The sequence below is a fragment of the Bemisia tabaci genome, chromosome 3 (assembly GCF_918797505.1).
Source record: "Bemisia tabaci chromosome 3, PGI_BMITA_v3".
Lineage (NCBI taxonomy): Eukaryota > Metazoa > Arthropoda > Insecta > Hemiptera > Aleyrodidae > Bemisia > Bemisia tabaci.
In genome coordinates, this window is record NC_092795.1 from 53,615,021 (window position 1) to 53,629,856 (window position 14,836).

Genomic DNA, 14,836 nt, shown 5'->3' on the forward strand with positions numbered 1-14,836 from the left:
TCCCCAAGTTAACACTGCCTATGTCTACTCCACGATAGAAAACCTGTGCGCAAACGTCTTCGCGCATACGACAGTCTTCGCTATTCGCAACCCGGACAGTTGCCGGCGATTATTTTCTTTTCTTCTGTTTCAATGGGAAATAAGGAAGTCCCGGAAAATCACACATTGCAGCGGCATCCATGCTTCCAATAATTAAATACTCTGCAAGTCATCAAGCTGCAGCTTGGATCGGCAACACGCCGTTAAGTACGTCAGACAGCTTGCGTGATACGATCAGGTTTCGATCTTCATCCGATTATTGGATTATATCGATTGCAAAGGAATTAATTTTTCCTGCAAGTCCTCTTCCTTACTCTATTGCCTTTTTCAAGGATTACAAAAGACAACGGACGCAGTTGCTTCAACCTCTCGATTATTATTTGATCCTGCTATACGTTGGCACGAATCACCGTCCGCATGGGAGTCAGGGGCGATTTTGTAAGTTGGCAATACTCTTTTTCCTCCATTTAAATCCATTAAAAATATCGATTTTAAGTGAGGCAAGCTGCCTCACCAATAAGAATCGATTGTTTAACATGCATTTAAATGGAGAACAAACAGTGTTTCCAACTTTTAAGAATCGCCACTGATGGGCGTGACGAAGGATTTGACGAAACCAGGAATCAGAGAAGGAGGGAGACTTTTGTGGAAACTGAACCCTAAGTATTTGTCACGTGATATGACTATTGAAAGCCGACTCGGCTTCAATTGGTTTTGGGTTTTTTTGCGGATTTTAACTTAAATAGTACACGCTTGCCTTGCGCTCTTGAGTTGAGTTTCAAAATTGTTAAGAGGTGCAACGTATTTTCCGCAAAATTTGATGACAATTTTTATCTGAAGTATTTCGATTCTTCGACGAGATTTGTGGTTTGAAAGAGAGCAGTGGAGGTTAGGAGTCGTAGAGCGCGAGGGAGTGCTGTAAAGCGACTTATATGTATGTATTTCGATTCTTACTCTTTCTAGTGGTAGCCAGAAGAAATGCTGTACTGCCTCGACAAACGTTGAAAAATGCCCATAAGAAACCAGCATTTTTATGCGGCTGATGCTTCCTTTGCAACTTGAGTGCGGGCCTATACATAAGAGTTGCATCATGCAGTACATCTAAACTTGGAAAAACAAGTTTGTAATTAATTGACTTTGTCCAAATTAAAGTCTACGATACAGAGGCATTTTTCTATGGCGAGAATGTAAAACAATGTATTCCGATTTGCGACGTCGCAAATCATTCGTCTTATTTCACTTTTAAAAATTGCACTATGTGAGCCGCGTTGCGAAGGTATATTTTCTTTCGATAGATATATCTCGTGGGAGCTAGAAGTTCAAAGATTTCATTTTCATTGCTCTAAAATCTACGAGTAGCTTCTTAAGATTACGATATAAAAAAAATCGTGTACACGAGGAAGTCAGCGACTTAACTTTAAAAATTGGGGGATTTCATTTTTAAGTGAGTGCAAAAACCGGGCAGAAGAATGGAGCGAAATATTGTGAAGGCTTTTATTCTACAATCCAGTAAGTTTTTGTCCCAAGAAACTAGCACAGTGCACTCCCCGTCAAATTATTTGTAACTAATTTTAAATAGTGTTAATATTACAAGAGGCACTGCACTTTCGGAAGAATTATGATTTTTCAAAAATGAGGCAAACCTTTCGGTCTATCTAACGTCGAGATGTGATTACTGTTTGTCTCAAAGTATTGCACGTGAAGATTTTTTTAGGACTTTAAGATTAAGGTATTTTAAGTTGTAGCTATTACTTGAATATTAGGTATTCAGTATTAACAACGTATTGTGTGTTATGAATCTGTATGAGCGGTTCAAGCCTTTCTACTTCCATTCTATGATAGCGATGCGTGGATGCAACTATTAGTGTTCCCCGGATGTCCGTGTTGCATACCTGTAAATTGAAGGCATTTTGGCTTTCGCTGCCGTAACAATTGGGCAGTGGATGCAACTGTTAGTGTTCTCCGGATGTGCGTGTTGCATGCCTGAATTTGAAGACGCTTTGGCTTTCGCTGCCGTAACAATTAATGAAACACCAACTAACGCAATGCTTCGCGTCTCTGGTCGCACACTTCAATCCGAGTTGAGGGGAAGGAGTGAGGAAAATGGGACCGGGAAGTGAACTTAAGAGTGTTTTAAAAATATTGTAAACATGTTGAAATTGCTCAAAACTAGTTGGGCCATGTCCCTGAAATGCGATTTTGAATTAAATGATCGGAAGTGTTGTATATTGTTTAAAATCAGGGATGTCATTATTTGAGAGGATGAGGGAAAAAACTGTCCTCTCCTACCGGCTCATTTAACAGTTGATCTTATTTCGGACAATTGAACTAATTTATGCTAAAATGACATAATTCCTGGTTGATTTGATATTGTTTAATTTTCCCTCTTTTTCATAGTTTTACCAGTAAACTGCATGTTCTGGTTGTTTTTTTAGAGAGTAATTAAAACATGAGAAAAAAAATTGGGCAATGACTGATGTTGCTCGGCTATTTCCAGATTATTTGCTTTCTTCCAGAACCTGGATTTAGCTTAGAACGCGAGTTATTACAATATTTCTACCCCTCAGGCAGGTGGCATACTCAAAGTAAAAAAGGCGCACTTAGATGTTCGTCCTTTCAAATATTTCAATGATATGAAACTGAAATTATTGATCTTCTCGCACGAGATACCTATCAAAAAAGAGTGTGTTGTCAACGCGTCTCATAAGGTATAACTTCTAGGTACTCCTCTGTTTTTGATAGTATCGCTTACTTGAAGCTTGTCTTGAGGTTTTTCTCTCAAATAACTAATCTCTAAGAGAGCATGAATATACCGCTGCTTTGAAAGTTGAATCAACAAATCTTGGGCGAATCGGTTGACAGGTATCATCCATCTAAAATTTTCCTTCAATTTCAGCGGATAGGCAACAAACTTACATAGGAGCTTGAATTACCTCAGCGAAAAGCACACATTTATCTTTCACCATAAATGCCTGAAACAACTTTAAGTTGAATTTAATGAGAAGTTAAAATTATTCCTTACCATAGAAGATGGCATGAGATAGGCAGTCTGTGTCGTCGAGCTGCGTGTTGCTAGTTCAATATATATGCACGAGGTATCACGCCGTATTTGAAGGCGTTTTCAAGACAGCCAAGTTCCGATACCCGGATTATCGTTTTGCATAGTTCATATTCTTTTGTTATATTCCGTACCACTTGTTTATTTTTAATCCTCGTATAAAAACCACCCATTTGATGAATACAATTCTAGCTGGAGCGCACTTCAGCTATGCATTCACCACTGCAAAATTGTCAATGGAAATTGACAAGCCAAGCGCGTATGGAGGCTATTTCAATTGTAATCTTCCGTCACATTTCTAAGGCGCAATGATACAACTATTTGAACTCCCCGGAATGCGTGAGGTATCACGCCGCGTTTGAAGGCGCTTTCAAAACAGCCAAGTTCCGATACCCGGATTATCGTTTTGCAAAGTTCTTATTATTATGTTTTATTTCCTACCATTTGTTTTTTCTTTTTTAATCCTCCTATAAAAACTACACATTTGCTGAATACACCTCTGGCTGGAGCAATGCATTCACGACTGCTAAAATGTCAAAGGAAATCGACAAGACTAGAGTGTATGAAGGCTATTTCAATTGTACCTTGCCGTCGCGTTTCTAAGGCGCAATGATACAACTATTTGGACTCCGCGGAATGCGTGAGGTATCACGCCGTATTTGAAGGCGCTTTCAAAACAGCCAAGTTTTAATATCAGGTTTGTAGTTTTGCAAGAAATTTTCTAACGTTACATTTCTAAGGCGAAATGATACAACTATTTGAACATCCAGGATGCGTGAGGTATCACGCCGCGTTTGAAGGCGTTTTCACAAGAGCCAAGTTCCGATACCCGGATTATCTTTTGCAAAGTTCTTATTATTATGTTTTATTTCCTACCATTTGTTTTTTTTTTTTTCAATCTTCCTATAAAAACTACTCATTTGCTGAATACACCTACTGGAGCGCATTTTAGCAATGCATTCACGACTATTATTTGACGGAAGCGTTAGAAAACAGTTCGGTCAGGAATTTAAATAAACCTACGGACAATTATATAGTTCATATTCTTTGGTTTTATTCCGTACCACTTGTTTTTTTTTAATCCTCGTATAAAAACCACCCATTTGATAAATACAATTCTAGCTGGAGCGCAATTCAGCTATGGCTGTTCTTGGTGCGGTGTCCTCAAATGTAATCTTCCGTAATTCCGAATCTTTCCGAATTCACATTCTTACGGCGGAATGATACAACTATTTGAACTCTCCGAAATGCGTGAGATATCACGCCACATTTGAAGGCGTTTTCAAAAGAGCCAAGTTCCGGTACCCGGATTATCGTTTTGCAAAGTTCTTATTATTATGTTTTAATTCCTACCATTTGTTTTTTCTTTTTTAATCCTCCTATAAAAACTACTCATTTTCTGAATACAATTCCAGCTGGAGCGCACCAAAGCTATGCATTCACCCCTGCAAAAATGTCAATGGAAATTGACCAGCCCAGCGTGTATGGAGGCTATTTCAAATATAATCTTCCGTCACATTTCTAAGGCGCAATGATACAACTATTTTAACTCCCCGGAGGGTATCGGGTAATGCGAGAGGTATCACGCCGCATTTGCAGGCGTTTTCAAGGCAGCCAAGTTCCGATACCCGGATTATCGCTTTGCAAAGTTCTTATTATAATGTTTTATTTCCTACCATTTGTTTTTTTTTTTTTTTTTTTTTTTTTTTTTTTTTTTTTTTTTTTCAATCCTCCTATAAAACCTACTCATTTGCTGAATACACCTCTGGCTGGAGCGCATTTTAGCTATGCATTCACGACTACTAAAATGTCAGAGGAAATCGACAAGACTAGCGTGTATAAAGGCTATTTGGACTGAGTTAAGCAGAAAGGAACCAACCCACATTTTGGAAAAAATTGAGTTATGAGTGGTTTTGAACTCAACCACTGCTCTACTATCCATCACCAAAAATTCAAAGTTTTTTTGGAGCAAATTTTGCAGAAATTGAACTTGAAGTTTATCTTTTACATCGAGTCTTATGCAGGAGCCAAACTTTAAACCTCTTTTTCTCGGTTCGATCCCGATGTGGCTTGGTTCCTTCCTGTTTAACTCCGTCCATTTCAATTGTACCTTGCCGTCGCGTTTCTAAGGCGCAAGGATACAACTATTTTGACTCCCCGGAATGCGTGAGGTATCACGCCGTATTTGAAGGCGTTTTCAAGACAGCCAAGTTCGGATACCCGGATTATCGTTTTGCAAAGTTCTTATTATTATGTTTTAATTCCTACCATTTGTTTTTTCTTTTTTAATCCTCCTATAAAAACTACTCATTTTCTGAATACAATTCCAGCTGGAGCGCACTTCAGCTATGCATTCACCACTGCAAAATTGTCAATGGAAATTGACAAGCCCAGCGTGTATGGAGGCTATTTCAATTGTAATCTTCCGTCACATGTCTAAGGCGCAATGATACAACTATTTGAACTCCCCGGAATGCGTGAGGTATCACGCCGCGTTTGAAGGCGTTTTCAAAAGAGCCGCAAGTTCCGATACCCGGACCATCGTTTTGCAAAGTTCTTATTATTATGTTTTATTTCCTACCATTTGTTTTTTTTTTTTCAATCCTCCTATAAAAACTACTCATTTGCTGATTACACCTCTGGCTGGAGCGCATTTTAGCAATGCATTCATGACTACTATTTGACGGAAGCGTTAGAAAACAGTTCGGTCAGAAATTTAAATAAACCTACGGTCCATTATATAGTTCATATTCTTTGGTTTTGTTCCGTACCACTTGTTTATTTTTAATCCTCGTATAAAAACCACCCATTTGCTAAATACAATTCTAGCTGGAGCGCACTTCAGCTATGCATTCACCACTGCAAAAATGTCAAAGGAAATCGACAAGCCCAGCATGTTATTGAAGGATGCCGGGTAGATTTTGCGATACATTTTGGGTTTATACTCTCATATATGTAATTTAAAAAAGCTGTTTATAGGCCATTATTACGCCCAACAGTCATTTTGGTGGCAATATGAAGTATAAATCATTTTAATCACGCATGATTAACGAAAAATGAAAGAATATTGATAGTGAGTAAAGGAAGGGGTAACTAGCAACTTATAGGCCCGTTTATAGGTCGTTCTTGCACCTATCGATCCAGAGGCCTTACTTAACTCGGAAAAAAAAAAAGGTTTTTCGACCTCGAGCCGTTACCTATCTATATTCTATCGCTACCACAGCATAGTTCAGTGTACGTAGAATCCGAGAAGCAGATGGGCGTAATAACGATCTATACGCCTATAGGCTGTTCTTGGCGCGGTGTCCTCAATTGGAAACCTTCTTACCGTCTGGATGCAACTAATTCTGGTTCATGAAATTGTGGATGTCATGGATGAAAATGACTATCCTTGTATTATTTTACAGCGCAGACTCAATCACAGATAGCTTACCACTCATATACCTAGCCGTTGGAGAGGAGTAGCTTCAACAAGCAGAGGATATATAACGATCATGCCGTCTTGTTGATACTTTATACAGATAAAAATAATGAAGTAGGAGAGGCGCGCGGCTACGTAATCATATAAAGCGCTCTCAGGTGTTATGCTTGTTGCATTAGGTAAAATTGAAGGAGGAATAAGGACTGTGCATCATAAAAATCGAAGAAAAAAAAAAATCCCCTTGATGGAATTGTTAGCTCGCTTTTATTTTTTTTCTTTTTCTAGAGATTAGAGGGAAGATGAAGGGGAGGGGGAGTCTACCACCATAAAGTCTCATCCCCTATGTTTATCCTCTTGCTTTTAAAATTAAGGAGGGAACCGCGTCTAAGGTATAATTCTTAAAGTTTTTGAAATCTAATTACTTTCAGATCACTCACATTTTATGCACCTTCGTTATTCCTCAAAGACCTCAATATGTTTTTAGTAAGTATTTTACCAGTCATGATGTTATCAAGCTCATCAGGCCTTTATTGCCACTACTGCTTGAACCTGTGCGACCATACTGGAAGCTTCTATAAGCCAAACTTTTTTACCAGGATCATTCAAGTAAGTAAGAGTTGGAAAACCTTTCTGAAACCATTTTTTTGCCGATTGAGCACAGGGGAGAATTTCATGAGCGCCGCCGCCCGCGGCGCACTATGGTCCCAAACTCAGGAATAGAAAGGAATAAGTCGGATAATGACTGAAAGATCACGAAAGTTTCGTGACTGGTGTTTTTTTTAAACGCTAATTTCGAATTGATGTTAAATTGCCTAAATTTTAACACCCTGACCTATTAATTGTGCGCAAGTTATATGGCACGCTGCGGCGCGGCGCGGCGTGCTGCCTGCTGGCAGCTCGAAACGCGCATTGACGCCTACAAACCTAAGGGGATACTCCAAGCATTGCGCAATGCGTGAAGTGACGCCCACAAACCTAAGGGGATACTTCAAGCATTGCGCAATGCGTGAAGTAGCGAAGCGATGAAGTGAGGTTTTGTCCTGCAGCAATGTTTTAAAAGGCTCTATTATAAAGGTCAGAGAGCAGTATATCTTCAATTAAACGTTTTTCTCCACAGTAATGAAGTAACCAGACAAGCATCTTCACATCACAAGACTAAATGATTTGGTGCTTCATGGTGGCTAATTATAAGCTATGTAATTCTGCTAATTTTTAATTTTATTTAGATTTCTTGACAGAGAAGTGGTGAGATATTTCTATAATAATTGCGAATCAATAGTATTTAGTCATACATTGCGAAAAAACAAGAAAAAATGAATGATTAAATATACATATTGATAAATGGTATTGGCAGAATATTTCTTCACACTTAAGTAAATTCTTTCTGTGATAAACACCCCTTGGAAAATGTGTCCCAATAATGTTACTCGTGAGAATACCGCAATATCGCAGTATTTACCCAGCCAAAAAACCAGAATTACTTGGGGAATTACCTGAGGATATTTGCTCGGTATTTCCTCTAGGGCTAGCCTGGTAAATAAGTACGGGTTACTCATTCGGAATATTTACCATGCTCTAAAAGTATCATTTTCAATGTTACTTCAATTTTTTTTTTTTTTTTTATGCCTTCTATAAGTCTGCCGACAGTACTTATATTTTTACATGAACTCAAGAGGTATATTCTAAGAACGTGCATTTTTCTTGCAATTAAAAATGTACGCATCTCGGTAAGTTATGATAGACTGAATTTAATTTTACTCAAAATTTGCATCAAATTTACTTCACACAGAGAGAAAAATCAAGAAATTGTATCACTGATACAACAGGCTAGTTTTTTATGTAAAAAGTACAGAAAGTCAGAAAAATTTGCAAATTAATGTTCAGACAAGAATTTACAAAGTGTGAAGTGTACAGAGTTTGAAAATTTCATTATTTTTGTAGAAAGAGAAAAGGAATAGGTATGCAGAATACTCTTTTAAATGACCTCGCTTGTATGATTTTGGGTATTGACCTGCAATTTTAAATGCCCGGGTACCTACTTCACAAATTTAACTCGTTTTTTTCTTTTGATCAAGTACAGTGGAGCACATAAAATTACCATGCTCATGGTAATTGTATCTCTAAACGCCACAATGTTAGAATGAGGTTTATTGTCTCAAACTTGGATAACTGCTTAAAAATAGAGGGGTTTAGGAGATTATGGTAGGTACTGCGCAAAAATAACTAATTTTGACCCAGAAGAACAACCTGTGAATCAAACCAGTGTTCCAATGACCAGAAAAACACAGGGAAACAGAGAAACTTATTACGGTTTGACTCTATTTAATTCAAAACACTACTATAGTTTTTCTTATGATTCCCTTTGTAGAATACATATTTTGAAACTTTTAGTGAACAAGTTTAGGCTTGAGGAATTTCATGGGACTTTGTTGCCACAAGAAATTAAAATTGGTGTTATGAAATCAAGATTGTAAAGAACTCAGAACGATCATTTCCTTTTTTACAATTTTATTAAAAACCGATTAACAAAAACTGATAGAAATCTGTTAAACACGGCAAAAATGTTAAAACCAACAACAAATATGCATCACAGTTGTTTACTTAAGTTATCCTACAGTAATATGAACAAAAAATGTTAATTTTGGTGCACATGGCTGCACAATGCAGTATAGCTTATTTGTATAGTGAGAAAAAAAAAGTTAGAAAAGTTCAGTTCTCATGTCTCTAATAGATACCGATACATGAAAATAAAATCCCTGCAGAATTTCAGCCCAATTGGACCATAGTTAGAGCTCCTGTAAATGTGTTTTCTTCGAACAAATTATAAGTTGTTCATTGTTACCATTAGATAATGGTCCTTTCAATTAAAAATTGCTTTACTTTCGTAAAAGCACTGCGTTGTACCATCTGCACAAAAATGAGGAGTGTACAATTTTACATTAGAAGAACCTCTGAAGTGACGAAAATTTACAAAGGTGTTTCATAAGTATAGCTCTCGTTCATCACTTTTGCATTAATTCATTTTTTGCCACAAATTTTTCACGGTGAGGACTATTTTTTACTTGTAAAAATCAACAATTCATGATGCTTTTTAAAACAGGATCACTTACTTGTACTAATAGCAGTGTTCAAAAATCTACTTAATGCAAAATATATATGCCCCAAGTTTGATAAGGAATCTGCCAGCAAGTGGCTCAAGGAATCATCTTTTGTGAGGTGAATAACAGGCCAAGTGAAGATGGAGAACTGCCTGCAGATACTGATGGCATTTCAAGGAGGGAAAAATTACCCTCTTGGCAGCGAAACTGTCGCCCTAACAGGATAACCTACATATCACTGGCATTTTCATCATCTGAAACCAACTTCCATTGCCATGTTATACAACTCTTCTTTGATATCTTTGTCAATATACACCTGATAAAACCAACATGAGAAGTAAAACATCAAGTTCTCCCTGGTTGATTGATGTGCGATTTTTTCTTTCACTTTCACCTTCACTTTCAATTCCTTCCTGTACAAACTAGCGACATAATCTGCAAATTGCCCTGGGAAAAACAGAGAAATCGTCCGTTACTACATACATGATAAATCAGAATAAGAACAGTAAAATGGAACACTTTAACCAAATGACAATGAGAAAAAATATTTTATCTGATGACTTGCAATGCGAAACTCTAGAATTAAATTGACTGAGGATGTCCAACCAGCATACACCAGACTACAGGCTACTAGACAAGATGTAAATTTGTGCATCATGACGTATGTTTTTTTCATCAAAATATAACATAAAACTTGACTGGAAGACGGAAAATGATTGAAAATAACTTCTCGCTGAGGTATTGATGTTTTCTGATGCATATATTCAAATTTCCAACTCAAAAAAACCATAATCTACTAGAGTTAGTTAAACCGCACACTAAACATTGCCGTAACCGTCTCTGCGGTGTGAAAATAAGGCAACCTCAATCTCTGCGCTTTGGCTTAGCTGTTGCATATTGTTTACACTCAGGACAACACAGGATAGTGAAGGAGCTCTGCTTGATTCAGCAGCCTGTCAAAACCACTATAATGAGCCATTAGATTCACTAACTGACTCTGGTTTTTCATGTTAGAGGGAAATCCAAATTTTCAATAACCAGTGCTAAATAAAAATGTAATTTTCCTGATTAGGAGCAATGAAAAAAACACCACAAATTTAGCCCCAACTATATGTGACAGGATAAAATGCACTTAGCACTGCTCTACCATCCTGGTCTTTCATTAAAAGTCAATTTCAGAAATTTTTGTTGCGCGAATTGTCCTCTCCGTAAGATTTTGAAGAGAAGACACACATCAGAGTGCTTATAATCATACCTTGTATTGTCGTCTATTGCTTAAGTTGCTTTTCATAAAATAGAGATATGAAGGAGGTGAAAGTTAGAGGAGCTTCATTGCCTTAATTCCTTGCAACGTTTCAAAGTCTTGCCTGATAACTTATTTTTTTAAGCATTAACAAGTGTAAGTTTTACATACCAACAAAATTTCGGAAATTTTGGTCAACGCACAAAGAAAATTCATGAACTACTCATAAAAAGAATTTGCAACCTTGATTGACGAAATGAACTCATTGTCAAAAGAAACTTTGCAACATTGTAGTACAGTTAAGCCCTCTGGCTCTTACCCTTCAATAATTCCTTTTGATTATTCACTAGCTGTGTATAAAACTAATTTCTTGCATCTTTGTCACTCGAAAAACTAATGAAGATAGGGAGATTCAACAAAAAAAGCACTATTGGATACACCATACAGAAATGTTTTGGACAGAAAATATGCTCTGGAAAATATAATTTTTACGCTTAAGACATAAAATAGATAAACAATATGACACTGATCATCTCTCACCAAATTTAGCCGTGGGCCAAGAGACGAAAATTGGGGTGTCCCCTTTGTTCTGGAATTTTTCTAACTTCTCCACACCAAGAAGATGACCTTTTGATTTTTCCATTTCATCAACAATTGTCGCCTAAAAAATAAATTGAAAAGTATAAATGGAAATTATTGGCTACAAATACGATGTACAAAGAAAGGTAAATGTGTACTTTTACAAGTTCTGTGAAAAGTTGATTGAAGGGAATGCTCCCATTATCTTGACAAGCTATAATGAGTGTACTTACAACGTTGCCTTGAATGGCAACAATCAATGTTTACAATTTGTTTAATGTTTTAAGGGAAAAAGTTCAAGGATTGAAAATTCTTGTATTTTCCGCTTTCTCATTAAATCAAATTCTAACTGAGAAAAAGACTTTAAAAATTGCCAAAAATCCAACCCTGTTTCAAAAGAAAAAATACTCCACTACTTAACAGATTTCATGACGTCACAAGAAGAAATGGCCACTGTGTATCTTTTTATTCACATTTGTAAATTTACTTTTAGGTAGCAATAGTGTTGAGAGGTTATGTATGTATCTCTACTGCGTTTACAATATAATCGTTGTTTGAAGTGAAAAGTCTGGTCAGAGGATCAAACCGTGTTATCGATAAAGCAAGGTTGGGTGTTGTGATTGGCTTGTCTAATAACCAATTGGACTTGATATATTGATAGCACCGTTTGATCAAGTGACCAAGGCAAATACTTTTATCGTTTTATTTAATAAAATTTCTTGTTTGTTTTTGTTTCAGTCTAGTCTACCCATTTTAGTTCCTTGTGTTTGCTTTCGTTTAAAACATTACACACATCACATTTAAAATTAAGATCTAGGATGTGTTTTGAAACCATCAGTGTCATCAGTCTGGAGTTGCAGCTAATGACACCAGGCCAGGCCAGTCCCGGGTTTTAATTTTAACTATGCAAAAAAGTTTTCTTTTTTTCAATTTTTCTTTTGAAAGAAGTGACAATTGATATTTCTACAAAAAATGTTGATTCAGACAAAAAAAATTCCGACTCTGTCAGGATGTAGGCTAGTATTTCGTACTAGGGGCTTGGCAATTATGAGCATCCTTAAGCAAAAGTCATGAACTGAGAAATTACTCCAAAAGAGCCTGTCCTGTCCTGACACAGGAAGTAATATTGAAATCCCCATTGATTAGGAAAACTGGTAGAAATGTTTGGAATTTTTTGCCACAACCTTGCAGTCAGCTGTAGCTAATACTTAAATGACAAAACTTTACCATATTTGCACATGTATTTTCCAATTCTATGATTAACTCTTCCAAGCCTACAGGATACTGCACTTCTTCAGAGCTACCAGTTGACTGTTCCCTGAAAAAATCCACCGCTAGCCATTAGATAAGTTGCAATTGCTCATTAAAAAAAAAAGGAGGAGGAGGGAAAAACCCAGTCATTTACCATCCATGCCTTGAAGAGTGGCAGGTGAGAAGAAGAGACAGAAAGGTGGCTAGGTCTAATATTCAGGGGTTGATTGGCTTCAACGAATTTCCTCGGAATGGAGTGATATACCTGAGTTTCAACCCTTACACATTGCCCCAAGTTAATTACTGACTTCCCTAGTCACCCGCCGTTTTTTCAAGTATGAACTAGAGTGAATCTACTGCTGTCTTTTCCTTTTAGACAAAAAACAAAGTGAATCATGCATTTGAAAATTTTCAGCACAGCAAAGAAACAAAAAATCCACAAATTTTAATGTGGAATCCTCACAAAAAGAAGCCTCTACATTTTTAACAATCATAATGCCTAAAGTCAAAACAATGCATATATCTGCTGGAGTTTGCATTGTAGCAAATCTCTCCTTCAGTTTTGTTTTCTGTAAAAGGAAACAAAATCATGGATTTCCTTGATACTATCGGTGAATTTTCTTCATTTGTTCCACAATTTTTGACAGGATATTTTCATTTGTTTTCTTTTAAAGAATTAAGATAGAACAACACAGAGATTTTCCTTCTTGCGATGAGCTCATACTCTTTGATTTCAGTTACTGATGTGCTCATTGAAATTCTGTATCTTTCTTACCGAAGTAGAAAAACTTACTGTGCTTCTAATTTTAAGTTGATAATCTTCATCACTATGTCAGCTCCTACTTGGTTACTCACATCCCATTTTTTACTGAGATTACAAATGGAGGCACAATTATCCCGTATGATCCTTGCATTTCCAGTCAAATTTCCTTTCTGCTTCATGCTTGTAACTGGACTTTCAGGAACTGAAAGCACATCAGGCAAAAATATAAGATGAGTAGAATATAAACATTTACAAAAAAGTATCATTACGGCAATTACCTATGCTGTGATCAAAGGCCAAATACAGTGCATTTACTTACTTTGTAGATCTATAAAATTCTGTAGTTCACCTAAATAATTGAGCACAACACTAAGCATCTACCTACTTATTAAAGTTTTGCATGGATTAAACACAAAAAATTTTGAAAAAATTCTTTCAAGAGCATTTCTAAAAATTTTCAGCAAGTCAAGACCACCACTGAAGTCCTCATCCCATGAAGGCTGGATGAAAAATATTTGATCATAGAATTTACGTCAGATAAGTTGGCAATTATTTACTTTCTGTTTGACATAAACTGCGTTGCTATCATCCAGTAGCAATCGAAAATTGACTGCAGGTGCCCCTCCTGCCAATTTGAGATAATGCTGTCTGCTGCGTATTGCAGTCAAAAATGAACAACTACCAACTTGTTTGACGCGCATTCTAGCAAGATAGTTACATCAAGTACGCAGCACAAAATAGATCCTGTTTGGATGCTGCCAGTGCATCAAAGGGTATTGATCTTGTGAAATTTTATAATTTCAAGGAGGGCTTGTCACTTTCCTCATTGTAGATATACGCTCCTTGTCTTCAACCATCTTCAGCTTTATAAACTTCAGCTAATTTTGTCCAAAAATATGATACATGGCATAGTCCTCGGTCTGTGATGAGTCCTTTGTTGTGTCATGTTAGAGGGGACCATATTCCGTCACAGGTAATTTAATGCATCCACAGTGAGTCCATAATAAAATTGGAAAAATCTAAGCATAAATCTTACGAATAATGGGTGAGAAAGATTCTCTTCGTTTTGAGGAGCCTCCTCCAGGGCTGCGGACGGGTGTAGAACTCATTGATGACCAGTTATACAGAGCAAACTTGGGTGCAAAATTTAGAGTAAGAGATATCACAAAATCTTTGCACAAAACGTAACTGTGTAATTTACTTTCAAATCATTTTCCTTGAAGTTTACTAGAATTGACAATCAGTTATTACTATGTAAACAAAACCATGCTTCTGGCTGAAATTAAAATGTGAAAATTGACCTCAACGAACCTAGCGGAGAAGACAAGAACTAAAGGAATTTTAACGCCATAGTCACAACGGTTTGTAATTTACTTAAAATTCA

At 36.8% G+C, this 14,836-nt stretch overlaps 1 protein-coding gene across 1 annotated transcript; it reads right to left on the reverse strand.

Annotated features, from left to right (window-relative positions):
• Positions 1 to 9,005: 9,005 nt before the first annotated feature.
• LOC109033088 (cyclin-dependent kinase 2-interacting protein) lies at positions 9,006 to 14,748 on the reverse strand. Its single transcript, XM_019045526.2, has 5 exons — positions 14,489 to 14,748; positions 13,483 to 13,654; positions 12,666 to 12,756; positions 11,400 to 11,520; positions 9,006 to 10,063 (listed from the first exon to the last, which is right to left on the reverse strand). The coding sequence occupies exons 1-5, from the start codon at positions 14,559 to 14,561 to the stop codon at positions 9,867 to 9,869; spliced, it is 654 nt and encodes a 217-aa protein (XP_018901071.2). The 5' UTR covers positions 14,562 to 14,748; the 3' UTR covers positions 9,006 to 9,866.
• Positions 14,749 to 14,836: the final 88 nt, after the last annotated feature.

What these genes read in the sequence shown, in the direction of transcription:
- LOC109033088 (XM_019045526.2), bottom strand. Translation starts at nt 14,561, where the DNA reads ATGAGTTCTACACCCGTCCGCAGCCCTGGAGGAGGCTCCTCAAAACGA. An exon ending in AAAATACATGTGCAAATATG is followed by an intron (nt 11,521 to 12,665) that starts GTAAAGTTTTGT and finishes TTTATTTTTTAG; the next exon opens with GCGACAATTGTTGATGAAAT. An exon ending in TTGGCCCACGGCTAAATTTG is followed by an intron (nt 10,064 to 11,399) that starts GTGAGAGATGAT and finishes TGTTTTTCCCAG; the next exon opens with GGCAATTTGCAGATTATGTC.